This window comes from Oncorhynchus clarkii, chromosome 18 (assembly GCF_045791955.1).
Source record: "Oncorhynchus clarkii lewisi isolate Uvic-CL-2024 chromosome 18, UVic_Ocla_1.0, whole genome shotgun sequence".
Lineage (NCBI taxonomy): Eukaryota > Metazoa > Chordata > Actinopteri > Salmoniformes > Salmonidae > Oncorhynchus > Oncorhynchus clarkii.
Window position 1 is genome coordinate 63,245,065 of NC_092164.1, and position 22,851 is coordinate 63,267,915.

The window sequence follows — 22,851 nt, forward strand, 5'->3', positions numbered from 1 at the left end:
TCCTCTGTCCTCCACTCTCATCCTCTGTCCTCCACTCTCCTCCTCTGTCCTCCACTGTCCTCCACTCTCCTCCTCTGTCCTCCTCTCTCCTCCACTGTCCTCTGTCCTCCACTGTCATCCTCTCTCCTCCTCTGTCCTCCTCTCTCCTCCTCTCTCCTCCACTGTCCTCCTCTCTCCTCCACTGTCCTCCACTGTCCTCCTCTCTCCTCCTCTGTCCTCCTCTGTCCTCCTCTCTCCTCCACTGTCCTCTGTCCTCCTCTGTCCTCCACTGTCCTCCTCTCTCCTCCTGTCCTCCACTGTCCTCCTCTCTCCTCCACTGTCCTCCTCTCTCCTCCTCTGTCCTCCTCTCTCCTCCACTGTCCTCTGTCCTCCTCTGTCCTCCACTGTCCTCCTCTCTCCTCCACTGTCCTCCTCTCTCCTCCACTGTCCTCTGTCATCCTCTCTCCTCCTCTGTCCTCCTCTCTCCTCCTCTGTCCTCCTCTCTCCTCCTCTGTCCCCCACTGTCCTCCTCTCTCCTCCACTGTCCTCCTCTCTCCTCCACTGTCCTCCTCTCTCCTCCTCTGTCCTCCTCTCTCCTCCTCTGTCCTCCTCTCTCCTCCTCTGTCCCCCTCTCTCCTCCTCTGTCCTCCTCTGTCCTCCACTGTCCTCCTCTCTCCTCCTGTCCTCCACTGTCCTCCTCTCTCCTCCACTGTCCTCCTCTCTCCTCTTCTGTCCTCCTCTCTCCTCCACTGTCCTCTGTCCTCCACTGTCCTCCTCTCTCCTCTTCTGTCCTCCTCTCTCCTCCACTGTCCTCTGTCCTCCTCTCTCCTCCACTGTCCTCCTCTCTCCTCCTCTGTCCTCCTCTCTCCTCCACTGTCCTCCTCTCTCCTCCTCTGTCCTCCTCTCTCCTCCACTGTCCTCTGTCCTCCTCTGTCCTCCACTGTCCTCCTCTCTCCTCCACTGTCCTCCTCTCTCCTCCACTGTCCTCTGTCATCCTCTCTCCTCCTCTGTCCTCCTCTCTCCTCCTCTGTCCTCCTCTGTCCTCCTCTGTCCCCCACTGTCCTCCTCTCTCCTCCACTGTCCTCCTCTCTCCTCCACTGTCCTCCTCTCTCCTCCTCTGTCCTCCTCTCTCCTCCTCTGTCCTCCTCTCTCCTCCTCTGTCCCCCTCTCTCCTCCACTGTCCTCCTCTCTCCTCCACTGTCCTCTGTCCTCCTCTGTCCTCCACTGTCCTCCTCTCTCCTCCTGTCCTCCACTGTCCTCCTCTCTCCTCCACTGTCCTCCTCTCTCCTCTTCTGTCCTCCTCTCTCCTCCACTGTCCTCTGTCCTCCTCTGTCCTCCACTGTCCTCCTCTCTCCTCTTCTGTCCTCCTCTCTCCTCCACTGTCCTCTGTCCTCCTCTCTCCTCCACTGTCCTCCTCTCTCCTCCTCTGTCCTCCTCTCTCCTCCTCTGTCCTCCTCTCTCCTCCTCTGTCCCCCACTGTCCTCCTCTCTCCTCCACTGTCCTCCTCTCTCCTCCACTGTCCTCTGTCATCCTCTCTCCTCCTCTGTCCTCCTCTCTCCTCCTCTGTCCTCCTCTCTCCTCCTCTGTCCCCCACTGTCCTCCTCTCTCCTCCACTGTCCTCCTCTCTCCTCCACTGTCCTCCTCTCTCCTCCTCTGTCCTCCTCTCTCCTCCTCTGTCCTCCTCTCTCCTCCTCTGTCCCCCTCTCTCCTCCACTGTCCTCCTCTCTCCTCCACTGTCCTCTGTCCTCTGTCCTCCACTGTCCTCCTCTCTCCTCCTGTCCTCCACTGTCCTCCTCTCTCCTCCACTGTCCTCCTCTCTCCTCTTCTGTCCTCCTCTCTCCTCCACTGTCCTCTGTCCTCCTCTGTCCTCCACTGTCCTCCTCTCTCCTCTTCTGTCCTCCTCTCTCCTCCACTGTCCTTTGTCCTCCTCTCTCCTCCACTGTCCTCCTCTCTCCTCCTCTGTCCTCCTCTCTCCTCCTCTGTCCTCCTCTCTCCTCCTCTGTCCCCCACTGTCCTCCTCTCTCCTCCACTGTCCTCCTCTCTCCTCCACTGTCCTCTGTCATCCTCTGTCCTCCTCTCTCCTCCTCTGTCCTCCTCTCTCCTCCTCTGTCCCCCACTGTCCTCCTCTCTCCTCCACTGTCCTCCTCTCTCCTCCACTGTCCTCCTCTCTCCTCCTCTGTCCTCCTCTCTCCTCCTCTGTCCTCCTCTCTCCTCCTCTGTCCCCCTCTCTCCTCCACTGTCCTCCTCTCTCCTCCACTGTCCTCTGTCCTCCTCTGTCCTCCACTGTCCTCCTCTCTCCTCCTGTCCTCCACTGTCCTCCTCTCTCCTCCACTGTCCTCCTCTCTCCTCTTCTGTCCTCCTCTCTCCTCCACTGTCCTCTGTCCTCCTCTGTCCTCCACTGTCCTCCTCTCTCCTCCACTGTCCTCCTCTCTCCTCCTCTGTCCTCCTCTCTCCTCCTCTGTCCTCCTCTCTCCTCCTCTGTCCCCCACTGTCCTCCTCTCTCCTCCACTGTCCTCCTCTCTCCTCCACTGTCCTCTGTCATCCTCTCTCCTCCACTGTCCTCTGTCATCCTCTGTCCTCCTCTGTCCTCCACTGTCCTCTGTCCTCCACTGTCCTCCTCTGTCCTCCTCTCTCCTCCTCTGTCCCCTACTGTCCTCCTCTCTCCTCCTCTGTCCTCCTCTCTCCTCCACTGTCCTCTGGCCTCCACTGTCCTCCACTGTCATCCTCTCTCCTCCTCTGTCCTCCATTTTCTTTCCTGCAGAGATAACTTTTAGATCTGATCAGTTCCGCTGTGAATCATATGGGCTCTGCTGTGTTGTGTTGTGCTGTTGTTGTGTTGACCCTTGACTCACTTCCCCCTCAGGCTTGTGCTGCTCTTTATACCCAACGACAGCCTTGTCAATTCAACATGGCTATGGTTTTAAACACACACTCTGTTAATAGTTGTGTTTAGTTTCTCCCTCTTGAATTAATTGAACGTCAGTTCTTAAGTAGGGTCCTCTCATCTGGGTAATTAGTGTTGAGTATCTGTCAGATGTCTTAAAGCATCTCAGTGGTCTATGTTAATATCATTAATCGCTGCTTTTTATTAGGTCAAATACATGAATACTTTTGCATAAAGATGGAACACTTTGATAAAGTACTGATTGAATCATACTTGACTCCAAAGTTAGGTTGAGACAACACTGTGTCATACTTGACTAACTACTACCTAGTACGGTTGAGACAGCAGTGTGTGAAGTTAGGTTGAGACAGGACTGTGTGATCAGCCACGTTGAGCAGTGAGACTGGCATGCCCTGCTGGCTTCACTTGATACCATTAAACATGCCCCCCGTCACCCTTCACTCTCTACGCTCTGCCAAGCCACCATCACTCTGCTAGCTCTGCTCTCTGCTAGCTCTGCTCTCTGCTAGCTCTGCTCTCTGCTAGCTCTGCTCTCTGCTAGCTCTGTTCTCTGCTAGCTCTGTTCTCTGCTAGCTCTGTTCTCTGCTCTGCTCTCTACAGTATTCCCTACTTAGTCCCAAAACACAGCAGTGTCAGCAGTCATTACTCTGGCAGCAGCAGCTTTAGCTAGTTTCCATGAAGCAGCATAGCTAATGAGTATTGACTGTGTTTATGAGATCTAAATAAATGTTTCTCACTGTTTCTCATTGCCCAGGGATGTGCTTGCCTGGCTACTAGTGATAGGTGGAAAACATCGATACAGTTACAAATCGTGATATTATTTTGGGATGATATTATAATCAATATTTCACGCCAAGTATCGATTTAGTAGTATCGCCAAGTATCGATTTAGTAGTATCGCCAAGTATCGATTTAGTAGTATCGCCAAGTATCGATTTAGTAGTATCGGCAAGTATCGACACTAGGTAGCGTTAGCTAACGCTAGTCAGTTGTCCCTGCTCCAAAACTCTGGTATTTTTCATCCTATAGCTTGTTCTCCATCTTCTTTTTCAATAGTGAGACACCATGTTTTCAGAACCTTTATTTCCCAGACTGATCAAAACTCTCTTCTCATGACTCTCTCTTGTCTCTCTGCAGCAGACATATAGTGAGCAATATGTTTGGAACGTCAAATTGCAGGATCGAATTGCAATAAATACAGAATCATGAGAATTGCAATGCATATCGTATCGGCACCTAAGTATCATGATAATATCGTATCGTGAGGTCCCTGGCAATTCCCGATAGGTTGGGCCTGAACCAGAACACGTGGATTATTTTCATGATTACTACTACTTGGGCAAACTTAGGCAGGAAATGCCAACAACAAACGGTGATCTATCGTATTAGTACATTAAAAAACAAATAATGAAAGAAAAGCATTGTAATTTTGAATTTTCTAAAGTTAGTGTGGGAGAGGTGGAATACGTATTGTTATCGATCAATAATGACTAACCTCCTGGCATTGACAACTTAGATGAAAAGTTACTGAGGATGGTACTGACTCTATGGCCACTCCTATTTGTCATGTCTTTAATTTGAGTCTAGAGGAAGGTGTTTAACCTCAGGCCTGGAGGGAAGCAAAAGTTATTCCGCTACCCTATCATCTTGTTGCCAGCTCTTTGCAAACTGTTGGAAAAAATTGTGTTTGAACAAATACAATGCTATTTTTCTGTAAACAAATTGACAACGGACTTTCAGCATGCTTATTGACAAGGGCACTCAACATGCACTGACAGAAATGACTGATGATTGGTTGAAAGAAATTGATAAGAAGAAGATTGTGGGAGCTGTACATTTAGATGTTAGTGCAGCCTTTGATATTATTGATATTATTGACCATATCCTGTTGTTGAGAACTTATATTTGATGGATTTTCAACCTCTGCCATATCGTGGATTCAGAGCTAAAGATCTAATAGAACTCAGAGGGTTTTCTTTAATGGAAGCCTCTCTAATGTCAAACAAGTAAGTTGTGGTGTACCGCAGGGCAGCTCTCTTGGCCCTCTACTCTTTTCAATTTTAACCAATGACCTGCCACTGGCATTAAACAAAGCCTGTGTGTCCACGATTCAACAATATACGTGTCAGCAACCACAGCTAATAAAGTCACTGAAGCTCTTAACAGTCAGTTTTCGAATGGGTGGCCAGTAATAAACTGGTCCTGAACATCTCTTTTTATTTACCGTTATTTAACTAGGCAAGTCAGTAAAGAACAAATTATTATTTTCAATGACTGCCTAGGAACAGTCATCACAGTCAACATCTCTAAAACTAAGAGCATTGTATTTGGTACAAATAATTGCCTAAGCTCTAGACCTCAGCTGAATCTGGTAATGAATGTTGTGGCTGAACAAGTGGAGGAGACTAAATTACTTGGTGTTGTCTTAGATTGTAAACTGTCAATGTCAAAACATATAGATTGAATGGTTGTAAAGACGGGGAGAGGTCTATAATAAAGAGATGCTCTGCTTTTTTGACACCACACTCCACAAAGCAAGTCCTCCAGTCATGTGGTCAAATGCTGCAAAGAAAGACCTAGTTCAGCTGCAGCTGGCCCAGAACAGAGCGGCACGTCTTGCTCTTCGTTGTAATCAGAGGACTAATACAAATACTTTGCATGCCAGTCTGTCTTGGCTAAGAGTTGAGGAGAGACTGACTGCATCACTTCTTCATTTGATAAGAAACGTGTAGAAAATTCCAAATTGTTTGCATAGTCTACTTACACACAGCTCTGACACACACACTTGCCACCAGGGTCGTTTCACAGTCCCCAAATCCAGAACAAATTCATGAAAGCGTACAGTATTATATAGAGCCAGTATTGCATGGCACTCCCTTCCATCTCAAATGAACAGCAAACCTGGTTTAAAAAATAAATAAAGCAACACCTCACAGCACAATGCCTCTCCCCTATTGGACCTAGACAGTTTGTGTATTGATATTTTATGTGTTCCACTTATAAAAATATATGTTGTTCTGAGCTGCTCTTGTCTATTAATGTTCTGTATTGTGTAATGTTTCATGATCTGTGTGGACCCCAGGAAGAGGAGCTGCTTCTTTCACAACAGCTAATGGGGATCCTAATGAAATACCAAATAAAGTGGCGGTTTGAAAATTCGTCATTGGCTTTGATACTCTGATTGGTTAGCGACGATCCAATCGCTGACGACTTTGTTTTGTACAACGCCCCCTGTGCCTCTGGTCACCACAAGCAACTTCAATGATGGCAGTCTCAGATGGAAGTATGTACAGTGGTGAACGACAGGGCAGCGGAGCAATTCGTCAGGCTAGGGATGTGCTGCTCACATGGCCTGTTCTATTAGTTAGAACTTTGAAGTGGCTGTGATGAGCCGTGGCATGTGTTCTTGCATAGTGTCACATACTTAGCATGTTTTGGTATTGCACATGTATCACAGCTTTGTATCTCACATGATTTACTGTACTTGGTATGATGCACAGCACGTGCTGTTCACCCACATCTCAAGCTTTTATTCTGTTGTCAAACACGCACGCATGCATGCATACACACACACACACACACACACACACACACACACACACACACACACACACACACACACACACACACACACACACACACACACACACACACACACACACACACACACACACACACACAGTACCAGTACCAGTTTGGACACCTACTCATTCAAGGGTTTTTCTTTATTTTTACTATTTTCTACATTATAGAATAATAGTGAAGACATTACAACTATGAAATAACACGTATGGAATCATGTAGTAACCAAAAAAGTGTTAAACAAATCAAAATATATTTTATATTTGAGATTATTCAAAGTAGCCACCCTTTGCCTTGATGACAGCTTTGCACACTCTTGGCATTCTCTCTACCAGCTTCAACTAGAATGCTTTTCAAACAGTCTTGAAGGAGTTTCCACATATGCTCAGCACTTGTTGCCTGCTTTTCCTTCACTCTGCGGTCTAACTCATCCCAAACCATCTGAATTGGTTGAGATCGGGTGATTGTGGAGGCCAGGTCATCTGATGCAGCACTCCATCACTCTCCATCTTGGTCAAATAGCCCTTACACAGCCTGGAGGTGTGTTGGGTCATTGTCCTGTTGAAAAACAAATGATAGTCCCACTAAGCTCAAACCAGATGGGATGGCGTATCGCTGCAGAATGCTGTGGTAACCAAGCTTGTTAAGTGTGCCTTGAATTCTAAATAAATCAATGACAGTGTCACCAGCAAAGCACCATCACACCACCTCCTCCATGCTTCACGGTGGGAAGATTTTTTTTGATTTTTCAACGGCGATACCGATTATTGGAGAACCATAAAAGCCGATGCCGATTAATCAGCCGATTTTTATTTATTTATTTGTAATAATAACAATTACAACAATACTGAATGAACACTTAATTTTAACTTAATATAATACATCAATAAAATCAATTTAGCCTCAAGTAAATAATGAAACATGTTCAATTTGGTTTAAATAATGCAAAAACAAAAGTGTTGGAGAAGAAAGTAAAAGTGCAATATGTTCCATGTAAAATATGTGCCATGTAAGAAAGCTAATTCCTTGCTCAGAACATGTGAAAGCTGGTGGTTCCTTTTAACACGAGTCTTCAATATTCCCAGGTAAGACATTTTAGGTTGTAGTTATTATAGGAATTATAGGACTATTTCTCTCTATACCATTTGTATTTCATTAACCTTTGACTATTGGATGTTCTTATAGTCATTTTAGTATTGCCAGCGTAACAGTATAGCTTCCGTCCCTCTCCGCACTCCTCCCCGGGCTCAAACCAGCAACACAACGACAATTAGCGCCCGCTAACTAGCTAGCCATTTCACTTCGGTTACACGAGCCTCATCTCGGGAGTTGATAGGCTTGAAGTCATAAACTGTGCAATGCTTGACGCACAACGAAGAGCTGCTGGCAAAACGCACGAAAGTGCTGTTTGAATGAATGTTTACGTGCCTGCTTCTGCCTACCACCGCTCAGTCAGATACTTGTATGCTAAGTCAGATTATATGCAACGCAGGACACGCTAGATAATATCTAGTAATATCATCAACCATGTGTAGTTAACTAGTGATTATGATTGATTGTTTTTTACAAGATAAGTTTAATGCTAGCTAGCAACTTACCTTGGTCTACTGCATTCGCGTAACTCCTTGTGGAGTGCAACGAGAGAGAGGCAGGTCGTTATTCCGTTGGACTAGTTAACTGTAAGGTTGCAAGATTGTCTGTCTGTCTGTCCGTCCGTCCGTCCGTCCGAGGAGCCATGCCGAGGCGTCTTAGGGCAGGGCCCTGATCTCCCATTCAGCATGCTCATTCACAATACGGCTAACATTGTTTATATGAAAACAAATAGAAGGTAGTTGGAGCAACTGCTCCGCAATGCCACCCAGGACACGGTAGCATGTCAGCAGGAATTGGGTGTCTGCTGAATGATGTGAATGTGAGAATAGACAAATCTGTAGATTTTTATGTAAAGATGCAGTATATCTCCCCCTCTTTCTTTTCCTCGTTCTCTTAAACATCAACAAATTCAAATCCTATTATTTCTATCCAGTGTTATGTTCATGCAGGTACTCTTGTTTTCATTCCCATCATGCCCTGCACTAATGACAGCCCCTCTATGGAGGAAGTATGACATTATGATGAGGTCATGGTCTGTCAGCCTCCATGGTCTGGTCTGTCAGCCTCCACGGTCTGGTCTGTCAGCCTCCACGGTCTGGTCTGTCAGCCTCCACGGTCTGGTCTGTCAGCCTCCAAGGTCTGGTCTGTCAGGGTCTGTCAGCCTCCACGGTCTGGTCTGTCAGCCTCCATGGCTCCTATACAGTCACGATAACGAGTCTATTTTCTGAGACGCTGGCCCTGTCTACATGCCACGACAGCCATCTTGTATTGTTTGCCAACACTTCTGTCACTTTGATTCTAATCATACTGGTGACTACAGAATGGGGAGAAATGCTGAGTCATTGATGATCCATTTCTGATGAATGCTTTGCTTTACATTGTCTGTCTGTGTGACTGGGTAACTAAGTTCACACTGGCTCAAAGCCTCGGTGGAGTCAGCCATCGTTCCAGAGGAGGACACGTTCTGTAGCCAGCGCTCGTCTACAGTTTCCTGTTATAGTTGTTTTCGGCTCCGTGGCAAGCGGTCTAACCTTAGCACCCACATGAGACTCTGTAACCTCTCTGCTCTTAATGGAGGTGGATGGGGATGGGGGGTTTCCTACCCTCAGTAGAGATCCTTGGCAAACAGTCTGTCAAACCTTAGACTATGTGGAATCAGCTGAGTGCTATCTGGCACGAAATGGCAGCAGATGGAGTGTGTATTCCATATTGGGCTTCCATGCTCCATATTCATGTCAAGTGTTGGTCCGGTGCAGCATCTTCAGCTCTGTTATAGGTCATGTGATCCTGGAAGAGAGTGATACAGGACCTGCGTCCCAATTGGCATCCTTTTCCCTATTTAGTGCACTCTTTTTTTTGACCAGGGCCAATAGGGCTCTGGACAAAAGTAGTGCACTATATAGTGAATAGGGTGCCATTTGGGATGCAGACAAAAACCACAGAGACACAGGAGGCCAACTTAGCCTCGGCAGGCAATCTGCCACGGTTCATTCATTCTAATGGAAAAACAGTGTGGCGTCATTATAGAGATGGAGAAGGTAATCGATTGAGTTATGAAGTGACGGAACAGAAGGAAGCCTGTCATTTGGGACTCAGGCTAAGACGTTCCTCTCTATAGAAGCTAGCTGGTGGAGCCATGAGCCATGAGTTTCAGTGAGGGTAACCAGATTACTGCACTCCAGCAGTAGCCTAGGCCCTGCCAAATGTGAAAGCAAAAGTAGCCTAGTGCAAATGGGAAACATACACTGAGTGTACAAAACATTAGGAACACCTTCCTAATATTGAGTTGCACACACGTTTGCCCTCAGAACAGTCTCAATTCGTCAGGGACATGCACTCTACAAGTTGACGAAATGGTTCCACGGGGATGCTGGCCCATGTTGACTTCAATGCGTCCCATAGTTGTGTCAATTTGGCTGGATGTCCTTTGTGTGGTGGACCATTCTTGATACACGTGGGAAATTGTTGAGCGTGAAAAACCCAGCAGCGTAGCAGTTCTTGACACACTCAAACAAACTGGTTCGCCTGGCACCTACTATCATACCCCGTTCAAAGGCACTTAAATCTTGTCTTGCCCATTCACCCTCAATGGCACACATTCACAATCCATGTCTCAAGGCTTCAAAATCCTTCTTTAACCTGTCTCCTCCCCTTCATCTACACTGATATAATTGGATTTAACAAGTGACATAAATAAGGGATCATAGTTTTCCCCTGGTCAGTCTATGGAAAGAGTTTTGTACACTGTGTGTTATGTATTAGTGTATGTGCGACATGCGTTGATATTTCCTTTAGATACTTGGCCTAATTCCAATACCTCCAAAGTGTACAGCAAAGAAGGGTGTTATTGTCACCATGAAAGGTGAATGACGGGCGTTATTGTCACCGTGAAAGGTGAATTATGGGTGTTATTGTCACCATGAAAGGTGAATGATGGGTGTTATCGTCACCATGAAAGGTGAATGATGGGCGTTATTGTCACCATGAAAGGTGAATGACGGGTGTTATTGTCACCATGAAAGGTGAATGACGGGTGTTCTTGTCACCATGAAAGGTGAATGACGGGTGTTCTTGTCACCATGAAAGGTGAGTGATGGGTGTTATTGTCACCATGAAAGGTGAATGACGGGTGTTATTGTCACCATGAAAGGTGAATGATGGGTGTTATTGTCACCATGAAAGGTGAATGACGGGTGTTATTGTCACCATGAAAGGTGAATAACGGGCGTTATTGTCACCATGAAAGGTGAATGATGGGTGTTATTGTCACCATGAAAGGTGAATAACGGGCGTTATTGTCACCATGAAAGGTGAATGATGGGTGTTATTGTCACCATGAAAGGTGAATAACGGGCGTTATTGTCACCATGAAAGGTGAATGATGGGTGTTATTGTCACCATGAAAGGTGAATGATGGGCATTATTGTCACCATGAAAGGTGAATTATGGGTGTTATTGTCATCATGAAAGGTGAATGACGGGCGTTATTGTCACCATGAAAGGTTGAATGATGGGTGTTATTGTCACCATGAAAGGTGAATGATGGGTGTTATTGTCACCATGAAAGGTGAATGACGGGCGTTATTGTCACCATGAAAGGTTGAATGATGGGTGTTATTGTCACCATGAAAGGTGAATGATGGGTGTTATTGTCACCATGAAAGGTGAATAACAGGCGTTATTGTCACCATGAAAGGTGAATGATGGGCGTTATTGTCACCGTGAAAGGTGAATTACGGGTGTTATTGTCACCATGAAAGGTGAAGGATGGACGTTATTGTCACCATGAAAGGTGAATTACGGGTGTTATTGTCACCATGAAAGGTGAATTTAGCAGACACTTATCCAGAGCACCTCACAGGACCAATCAGGGTGAAGTGCCTTCCTCAAGGGCACATCAACTGATTTTTCACCTAGTCGGCTCGGAGATTCGAACCAGCGACCTTTTGGTTACTGGCCCAACACTTTCAACCGCAAATCTACCTGCCGCCCGTGGAACAGGTTTCTATTTGAATGACTGACTGGACCCACTGAACTGTTGGCTTACTTGCTTTTGTTGTCTGCCAGAGGCTGTGTGGTCTGCCAGAGACTGTGTGGTCTGCCGTAGACTGTGTTGTCTGCCAGAGACTGTGTGGTCTGCCAGAGACTGTGTGGTCTGCCAGAGACTGTGTGGTCTGCCAGAGACTGTGTTGTCTGCCAGAGGCTGTGTGGTCTGCCAGAGGCTGTGTGGTCTGCCAGAGACTGTGTGGTCTGCCGTAGACTGTGTTGTCTGCCAGAGACTGTGTGGTCTGCCGTAGACTGTGTTGTCTGCCAGAGACTGTGTTGTCTGCCAGAGGCTGTGTGGTCTGCCAGAGACTGTGTGGTCTGCCGTAGACTGTGTTGTCTGCCAGAGACCGTGTGGTCTGCCGTAGACTGTGTTGTCTGCTGTAGACTGTGTGGTCTGCTGTAGACTGTGTTGTCTGCTGTGTACACACACACACACTGAGGGCAGCTCTCTTGAGGCCCTCACTGGGAAGTGGAGGCATTTGTGTTTCCGGAGTGCAGGCAGCCTCTGTGACCATGTTATCATCCTTGACCACATGCGCGCATGTGCACACACACATACAGTACACACACACGGAGACACAGGGGAACTCACATACCAGGGATGCCTGAGGTCGGCCTTACCCAGATCTCGTATGCTGAGGTTCCCCTCCCTATCTCCCTCCCTCCCGCAGCTGACAGACCCTAAATGCACACACACACACCCACACACACACACACACACACACACACACACACACACACACACACACACACACACACACACACACACACACACACACACACACACTGCCTCTGTCACACACTGCCTGCACACTCAAACAGTCCCCATCACAGGTTCTGACCCGTTTCCCAATTCCAGCACATTGTAGCTGGACAGTTGGAAAGCCCCTGTGCTCCATTTCCAGCACTGTCCCAGTTTAGGGCAGTGCACCATATCTCGGCATGGCTTTATGGAGAATTGACAATGTAATAACATTTGCAGTGTTACGTAACCACGACCTTGTCTTCCTAGCCGGTGAAAGTCAGTTCCTCTAATGTTGTGTCAATACTCACGTGCTTAAACCTTCCACCTAATAGCCTAGTTCTTTTGTCTTCTCAGGATTTCTCTTGTGTGTTTTTGTTCCGTCAGAGCATGCTTCCAGTCTCTCTGATTTTCCCAAGGTACCTCAGCAGAAGTCCCATGTATGGATGAAAACACTTGACCTTCTCTGTCGGATGCACCGTGCTCCTAGCAGCTCGTCTCTATTTTTAACTACTGTGTCTGTCAGAGTGGCGCAGAAACCTGAGATGACCGGCTGCAGAGGGGAGTAGAATGGATGGATGGGGGAAGGGAGAGAGGGAGAGAGAGAGAGAGAGAGAGAGGGAGAGAGAGAGGGAGGGGGTAGATCTGCCAGATCCGTGTCTGTGTGTTAATTGGGGACCTCTAACATGAATGGGCCTAGTTGATGAGACGTGTTGGCTGGACTGGGGACATACCTGTAGGGACTGGGGACATAGAGTACAGTATGTATGCTCATAGAGTACAGTATGTATGCTCATAGAGTACAGTATGTAGGCTCTAAGGGTTTACTAACAGAATGTTCCTCTCTGTCTCTAATAGAATGTTCCTCTCTGTCTCTGACAGAATGTTCCTCTCTGTCTCTAATAGAATGTTCCTCTCTGTCTGTTCCATTTTGAGTGATGTCATTATGCTTGTTTCGGTTCTCTTTATGTGCCCTGTCCTTCTCCTTCATCCACTTTTGGTTCCCCCCAAGTCCCAACCCTCAACATCATTAAAGGCCACACGAAAACAAACGATCACACCCAAATACTTATTTTCGTAATAACCCTATTACACAGTTTGACTGTTACTTATTACTGTAATAACCCTATAAAACAGTCTCAGACTGTTACTTATTACTGTAATAACCCTATAAAACAGTCTCAGACTGTTACTTATTACTGTAATAACCCTATAAACAGTCTCAGACTGTTACTTATTACTGTAATAACCCCATAAAACAGTCTCAGACTGTTACTTATTACTGTAATAACCCTAGAAAACAGTCTCAGACTGTTACTTATTACTGTAATAACCCTAGAAAACAGTCTCAGACTGTTACTTATTACTGTAATAACCCTATAAACAGTCTCAGACTGTTACTTATTACTGTAATAACCCCATAAAACAGTCTCAGACTGTTACTTATTACTGTAATAACCCCATAAACAGTCTCAGACTGTTACTTATTACTGTAATAACCCTATAAAACAGTCTCAAACTGTTACTTATTACTGTAATAACCCCATAAAACAGTTTCACACTCTGTCACCCTCCTTCCCTCTATTGCATGTCTAAGTTCCTGTTTCTTTGGAGAGATGTCACAATGGCTTCTATTTTAGCGTTTGGAAAAACAGATATTAAGTACTGTATTTAACAAAAATATTATTATTATTATATATATATTTTTTAAATAAGATCATAAGATTTTTATTTTACCTTTATTTAACTAGGCAAGTCAGTTAAGAACAAATTCTTATTTACAATGACAGCCTACACTCTTTGAGAACGAACAATCACCAAAATAAAAACTAAGACAGTCAGGTAGAATCTAAAATTCCCTAAATGCAATGGCATGGGGCCTGTCATGCCAAATAATGTCCCCCAGCCAAAAGGGGGACACTATTTGACATGACAGGCCCCCAATGATTTAGTTTGAGCAACTCCAGTAGCATAAGTAAAGGATGGTTTATTGTCATATAGGGACAGCTAATACTCAAACTACACACGACCTGCTGTGCTCTTTTCTCTCTCTCTGTCTCTCTCTCTCTCTCTCTCTCTCTCTCTCTGTCTCTCTCTCTGTCTCTCTCTCTCTCTCTCTCTCTCTCTCTCTCTCTCTTTCTCTGTCTCGGTCTCTCTGTCCTTCTCCCTCCCACACACACACATTCTGGAAAGTCCCCAGGCTAGTACAGCTGAGTTGTGTTAACATAACACACTACAACACACTTCCTAACCAGATCAAGAGGAGTCTTATTTTTCTTCAGTACTTAGACACCCAGCATCTCATCCAGTCCGACCTACCTGTGGAGAGAGACCAGTCTCTCCTGTGGATCACACCAGTGGTCGTTGATTGACTACACCAAAAAATATATGTTATTGTCACATACGGATAGGTGCAGTGAAATGTGTTGTTTTACAGCGTCAGCCATTGTAGTACGGCGCCCCTGGAGCAAATTAGGTTTAAGTGCCTTGCTCAAGGGCACATTGACAGATTTTTCACATTGTCGGCTCAGGTATTCGAACCAGCAACCTTTCAGTTACCGCTAGGCTACCTGTTATTAACCACTAGGCTACCTGTAATTAACCACTAGGCTACCTGTTATTAACCACTAGGCTACCTGTTATTAACCACTAGGCTACCTGTTATTAACCACTAGGCTACCTGTAATTAACCACTAGGCTACCTGTAATTAACCACTAGGCTACCTGTAATTAACCACTAGGCTACCTGTTATTAACCACTAGGCTACCTGTTATTAACCACTATGCTACCTGTAATTAACCACTAGGCTACCTGTAATTAACCACTAGGCTACCTGTTATTAACCACTAGGCTACCTGTTATTAACCACTAGGCTACCTGTTATTAACCACTAGGCTACCTGTAATTAACCACTAGGCGACCTGTAATTAACCACTAGGCTACTTGTAATTAACCACTAGGCTACCTGTAATTAACCACTAGGCTACCTGTAATGAACCACTAGGCTACCTGTTATTAACCACTAGACTACCTGTAATTAACCACTAGGCTACCTGTTATTAACCACTAGGCTACTTGTAATTAACCACCAGGCTACCTGTAATTAACCACTAGGCTACCTGTAATTAACCACTAGGCTACCTGTAATTAACCACTAGGCTACCTGTTATTAACCACTAGGCTACCTGTAATTAACCACTAGGCTACCTGTTATTAACCACTAGGCTACCTGTTATTAACCACTAGGCTACCTGTAATTAACCACTAGGCTACCTGTTATTAACCACTAGGCTACCTGTTATTAACCACTAGGCTACCTGTAATTAACCACTAGGCTACCTGTTATTAACCACTAGGCTACCTGTAATTAACCACTAGGCTACCTGTTATTAACCACTAGGCTACCTGTTATTAACCACTAGGCTACCTGTTATTAACCACTAGGCTACCTGTAATTAACCACTAGGCTACCTGTAATTAACCACTAGGCTACCTGTAATTAACCACTAGGCTACCTGTAATTAACCACTAGGCTACCTGTAATTAACCACTAGGCTACCTGTTATTAACCACTAGGCTGCCTGTAATTAACCACTAGGCTACCTGCCATAACAAAATGTGTAGAATTACAAGAAACAAACTTTAAAACTGTAACATTTTATCTCCACCCCATGGTAAAATGTGTAGAATTGCATTGCAAGAAACTAACTTTAAAACTGTAACATTTTATCTCCGCCCCATGGTAAAATGTGTAGAATTGCATTGCAAGAAACTAACTTTAAAACTGTAACATTTTATCTCTGCCCCATGGCAAAATGTGTAGAATTGCAGGAAGTTAGCATTTAAACAGCAACATTTTCTCTCTGCGGCCAAGAGGAGGGCGTCTAAAATGTTTGGTCGGAGACAGCGACGCCCACTATGGGCCCTGGTCAAAAGTAGTGCACTATGCAGGGAATAGAGTGCCATTTGGGATGTAAACTTCTGATGAGAGGGATACGTTCTGTGAGCGTGAGTCAGCTAGCTGACCTGGAGCCCTTCACACCTATATCACTCAACAATATCCTTCTTTCTGTCTCTCTCTTTTCATCTCTGTCTTTCTCTCTTCCTCTATCTCTGACCTTCAGTTCTACCTTTTCTCTCTCTACCTCTTTCTTTTCACTTTCAATCATTCACTATTTCTCTCCTCCCTCGTTCGACTGAACCTCCCCACTCTTTCTTTCTATCAATCACTCTCTCTCTCTCCTCCTCTCCTGCTGTTCTGCACAGGTTATTGTGGGGGTGCGCAATTTTTATCCCCCCCCCCCACCCTCTCTCTCCTGCCGCGCATCATTCTGGCATATTGCAGTTTGCCACTGTGAGCAGCCGGGCCAAACAGCTGCTGAATAGCCCAGCCCACAGAGACAGTGCCAGAGGGGTCAGAGGTTAAGAAGAGATCAGAGCAGGCTTTGTTGGTGCATCTTATCGTTGATTTGAGATGTGTATATGTAACTTGACTTTGAATGTTACTGGTTATGTGATACTGTAAAGTAGCTGCCTGGTGGTATGGTGTCTCATTCCAATGGTCAGTGGGCATACGTTACATTCTGTCGACTCATACACCCCGCACACTACCCCCCACACCACCCCCCACACCACCCCACACACCACCCCACACCAGCCCACACACCACCCCCCACACCACCCCACACACCACCCCACACACCACACCACACACCACCCCCCACACCACCCCACACACCACCCCACACACCACCCCACACACCACCCCCCACACCACCCCACACACCACCCCACACCACCCCACACACCACCCCACACACCACCCCACACCAGCCCACACACCACCCCACACACCACCCCCCGCACCACCCCCAGCACCACCCCACACACCACCCCACACAAACCCCCACACCACCCCACACACCACCCCCCACACCACCCCACATACCAAACCACACACCACCCCACACTCACAGGATAACGCTCCATCTTCAGATCAGAGTGGTAGTAACCATGTTTCATATGTTTTAGCCTCAGCAGCATAGTTTGCACTTTGCAGAGGTTGGCACTGTAGTAATTAACCATTGTAACTGTAATATCAGCACTTTCCATTGCAACAGGGGCCTGTATTTAAATGGGCCGGTTTCCCATCAAATGGTTCTGTACGGCTCTCTCTCTCTCTCTCTCTGTCTCTCTCTCTCTCTCTCTCTCTCTCTCTGTCTCTCTCTCTACTCCCCCTATCTCTCTGTCTCTCTCTCTCGCTCTCTCTCTCTCTTTCTCTCTCTCTACTCCCCCTATCTCTCTGTCTCTCTCTCTCTCTCTACTCCCCCTATCTCTCTCTCTCTCTCTCTCTCTCTACTCCCCCTATCTCTCTCTCGCTCTCTCTCTCTCTCTCTACTCCCCCTCTCTCTCTCTCTATCTCTCTATCTCTCTCTCTCTACTCCCCCTATCTCTCTCTCCCTCTCTCTCTCTCTATTCCCCCTATCTCTCTCTCTCTCTCTCTCTCTCTCTCTCTCTCTCTCTCTACTCCCCCTATCTCTCTCTCTCTCTCTCTACTCCCCCTATCTCTCTCTCTCTCTTTCTCTCTCTACTCCCCCTATCTCTCTCTCTCTCTCTCTACTCCCCCTATCTCTCTGTCTCTGTCTCTGTCTCTCTCTCTCTCTCTCTCTCTCTCTCTCTCTCTCTCTCTCTCTCTGTCTCTCTCTCTCTCTGTCTCTCTCTCTCTCTCTACTCCCTCTCTCTCCTCTCTCAATTCAATTCAATTCAAGGGCTTTATTGGCATGGGAAACATGTGTTAACATTGCCAAAGCAAGTGAGGTAGATAATATATAAAGTGAATATATAAAGTGAAATAAACAATACAAATTAACAGTAAACATTACACATACAGACGTTTCAAAACCATAAAGACATTACAAATGTCATATTATATATATACAGTGTTTTAACAATGTACAAATGGTTAAAGGACACAATATAAAATAAATTAGCATAAATATGGGTTGTATTTACAATGGTGTTTGTTCTTCACTGGTTGCCCTTTTCTCGTGGCAACAGGTCACAAATCTTGCTGCTGTGATGGCACACTGTGGAATTTCACCCAGTAGATATGGGAGTTTATCAAAATTGGATTTGGTTTCAAATTCTTTGTGGATCTGTGCAATCTGAGGGAAATATGTCTCTCTAGTATGGTCATACATTGGGCAGGAGGTTAGGAAGTGCAATCTCTCTCTCTCTCTCTCTCTCTCTCTCTCTCTCTCTCTCTAATCCCCCTATCTCTCTCTCTCTCTCTCATTCACTCTCTACTCCCCCTATCTCTCTATCTCATTCTCTCTCTCTACTCCCCTTATCGCTCTCTCTCTCTCTCTACTCCCCCTATCTCTCTGTCTCTCTCTCTCTCTCTCTCTCCTCCCCCTATCTCTGTCTCTCTGTCTCTCTACTCCCCCTATCTCTGTCTCTCTCTCTCTCTCTACTCCCCCTATCTCTCTGTCTCTCTCTCCCTCTCTACTCCCCCTATCTCTCTGTCTCTCTCTGTCTTTCTACTCCCCCTATCTCTCTGTCTCTCTCTTTCTAATCCCCCTATCTCTCTGTCTCTCTCTCTCTCTCTCTCTCTCTACTCCCCCTATCTCTCTGTCTCTCTCTGTCTTTCTACTCCCCCTATCTCTCTGTCTCTCTCTCTCTCTCTACTCCCCCTATCTCTCTGTCTCTCTCTCTCTCTCTCTACTCCCCCTATCTCTCTGTCTCTCTCTCCCTCTCTACTCCCCCTATCTCTCTGTCTCTCTCTGTCTTTCTACTCCCCCTATCTCTCTGTCTCTCTCTCTCTCTCTCTCTACTCCCCCTATCTCTCTGTCTCTCTCTCTCCCTCTCTACTCCCCCTATCTCTCTGTCTCTCTCTCCCTCTCTACTCCCCCTATCTCTCTGTCTCTCTCTGTCTTTCTACTCCCCCTATCTCTCTGTCTCTCTCTCTCTCTCTACTCCCCCTATCTCTCTGTCTCTCTCTCCCTCTCTACTCCCCCTATCTCTCTGTCTCTCTCTCCCTCTCTACTCCCCCTATCTCTCTGTCTCTCTCTGTCTTTCTACTCCCCCTATCTCTCTGTCTCTCTCTCTCTCTCTCTACTCCCCCTATCTCTCTGTCTCTCTCTCCCTCTCTACTCCCCCTATCTCTCTGTCTCTCTCTGTCTTTCTACTCCCCCTATCTCTCTGTCTCTCTCTCTCTCTCTCTCTCTACTCCCCCTATCTATCTGTCGCCCTCTCCCTCTCTACTCCCCCTATCTCTCTGTCTCTCTCTGTCTTTCTACTCCCCCTATCTCTCTGTCCCTCTCTTTACTGCCCTCTTTCCTTTTCTCTCTGTATCCCTCCCTCTCTCGCTCCTACTATCTTTCTCAATCTATTACAAAAAATTCAATGTATTCCCTAACTTCCTTCCCTCTGCCTTTGAATGTGTCTTGTGTGTTTTTGGGAAAGCTGAGCCTGGTCTTCCTTTGAAGATAAGTCAGACGTATTACACACTGTGTCTGCATCCAATATGGCACCCTATTCCCTATATAGGCTAGTGCACTACTTTTGACCAGGGCCCATATGGCTCTGGTCCAAAGCAGTGCACTATATAGCAAATAGGGTGCCATATTGGAAACAATGTGTGCCTCCTGCCAGTCCTGTCCCTGTAATGTCTGATGGTGGGGGAGTTTGGCTCTGCAGAATCGAAAGCTCCAGGGAGAGAGGAGGAGGAGGAGGAGGAGGAGGAGAGGAGAGGAGAGGAGGAGTGTGACTGATGTGTGTGAATTGGATGAGAAGGAGATGTTAATGGAGGGTAATGGGGAGTTTTGGGATAATGACAGCAGACAGTTCTTCCCAGTGAAGGTGGCCTGGGAGCAGAATGGGATGATGCTAGAGTTTGTTAGCATCACTAGTGCTAGCATCACGTCATCGTACTGGCTAGACAAGAAATGGAGTTAACATGTATAAAACTCTCCCAATTGTGTTCTGGGACAGGTGTTAGTAATGTTCAGATAATGTTGATATCAATCATGTGTAAATATTCCACTTGAAAAAGAAAAAGATACCCTCTCACTCTAGGAGCTCAGATGCAATAATGTAATAACCTGATAACCAACAGACAAGCTGTCTTCATCAGGGTATAATGACAAACACTGTGGGTCACTAGTTTATACAGTGTCAAAGAACACACACAGGTGTCTGTAATCATGGCCAGGTGTGGCCTGATATCATACATATTCTACTTGCACAGGTATTCCATATTTTGATATTTTAGGAAATTAAACAAATATCTTGTCTTCAAACTTACTCTTTATGAATGTTTTATCTTTCTTCCAGGTATCTCCTCCACACCAGAGCCTTTGGACAACCAGAATGAAGACAAGAACATAGTGAAGGACCTTCTGACATCAGACGACTCAGCCATCTCAGACCTCTCCCCAGACACGGAGTCCTGTCCCAAAGCATACCCCTCTACCAAGACAGACCCCTCTACCAAGACAGACCCCTCTACCAAGACAGACCCCTCTACCAAGACAGACCCCTCCACCAAGGCAGACCCCTCCACCAAGGCAGACCCCTCCACCAAGGCAGACCCCTCCACCAAGACAGACCCCTCTACCAACACAGACGCCTCCACCAAGACAGACCCCTCTACCAAGACAGACCCCTCTACCAAGACAGACCCCTCTACCAAGACAGACCCCTCCACCAAGACAGACCCCTCCACCAAGACAGACCCCTCCACCAAGACAGATGCTAGACCAGGCACCCCTGGGTCTGGCACCAGCCCCCATCCCAAAAAAGGAGGTACATTATTCAACACGTGGCCTGTGCTCAGAACAGCTCTGAGACCCACTGAGAGACATACTGTAACCAGGACGATAAGGAAATAGCATGGGGTTGGACATCCAGTGTGAGGTGTACAGTTTGGTAGCTGTTGAAGCTAGTTGTCATGTGAGGGGAGAACCATTCAGGCATTCATGTCTGTGGACGGGTGAAAGGTTCCTCAGACTAATCTAATGGATCTTCAGCCATTACAGACCCAATCAGACAGATGGCATTGGGTGAACTACACATCTTCATTTGTTAGGGGAGTGGTGGACGGTATAGAGGGGGAGGGACGAGAGCCTTGTGTTGGGACAGGACTTCCAGGCTTAGGGAGTTTTCCTAAACCTTCCCCAGCATATCTCTCCAGACACCAGGTTTATCTCTCCAGACACCAGGTTTGTCTCTCCAGACTCCAGGTTTGTCTCTCCAGACTCCAGGTTTGTCTCTCCAGACTCCAGGTTTGTCTCTCCAGACTCCAGGTTTGTCTCTCCAGACTCCAGGTTTGTCTCTTCAGACTCCAGCCTTGTCTCTCCAGACTCCAGCCCAGGGCTGTGAGATGCCAGCCCTGGCTGTGAGACGCCAGTCCTGGCTGTGAGACGCCAGTCCTGGCTGTGAGACTCCAGTCCTGGCTGTGAGACGCCAGTCCTGGCTGTGAGACGCCAGTCCTGGCTGTGAGACGCCAGTCTTGGCTGTGAGACGCCAGTCCTGGCTGTGAGACTCCAGTCCTGGCTGTGAGACGCCAGTCCTGGCTGTGAGACGCCAGTCTTGGCTGTGAGACGCCAGTCCTGGCTGTGAGACTCCAGTCCTGGCTGTGAGACGCCAGTCCTGGCTGTGAGACGCCAGTCCTGGCTGTGAGGCGCCAGTCTTGGCTGTGAGACGCCAGTCCTGGCTGTGAGACGCCAGTCCTGGCTGTGAGACGCCAGTCCTGGCTGTGAGACTCCAGTCCTGGCTGTGAGACGCCAGTCCTGGCTGTGAGACTCCAGTCCTGGCTGTGAGACGCCAGTACAGGAATTCACCCTTTGATTGTGGTGGTGGGAGGAAAGAGTTGTTGCTATAGTGACGGCCGGAGCTCTTGCTGCAAGGCCCTCTCAGGTTGGCAGAGAAAACGCGGCATACATATGACATAGCATGGGGCTCCAGAAAGGAGACCCAGGGCCCCGTTTCCAATGCAGACATATTTTAGGCCTAGGCTGAAACAGGATCTGAAATTAATATACAAATCCTTCATCTTATGTTTGTGTTTATCAAAGAGGATCAGGGAGAACGTTGATAATTGCTGCAGACAGGAAATTCAGAAGAATACATGGCCGCATCCTAAATGGCACCCGATTCCCTATAATAGTGCACAACTTTTGGTCAACAGTATAACAGAATAAGGTGCCGTTTGGGGCGCCCACATGAACGAAGGAGTTCCCTTCTGGTTCACACAACACGGTGCAACTATTGAGTGAATTACATTGTAGCACCGCAGCAGGAGATGTAGCTTCCTGTCCTTCATCGTGAACGTACACTACCGTTCAAATGTTTTGGGTCACTTAGAAATGTCCTTGTTTTTGAAACAAAATAACATTTTTTTGTCCATTAAAATAACATAAAATTGATCAGAAATACAGAGTAGACATTGTCAATGTTGTAATGTCTATTGTAGCTGGAAGCGGCTGATTTTTAAAATGATTT

At 46.8% G+C, this 22,851-nt stretch overlaps 1 protein-coding gene across 14 annotated transcripts in view; it reads left to right on the top strand.

Moving 5' to 3' along the window:
* LOC139373832 (MAP7 domain-containing protein 1-like) overlaps positions 1-22,851 on the top strand; it is a 78,791-nt gene that overhangs the window by 16,081 nt on the left and 39,859 nt on the right. For all 14 annotated transcript variants that reach the window (XM_071114892.1, XM_071114897.1, XM_071114898.1 and 11 more), the window contains exon 2: positions 20,683-21,153. In XM_071114892.1, the coding sequence (XP_070970993.1) occupies positions 20,683-21,153 (471 nt within the window). The remainder of the gene's footprint in view (positions 1-20,682; positions 21,154-22,851) is intronic.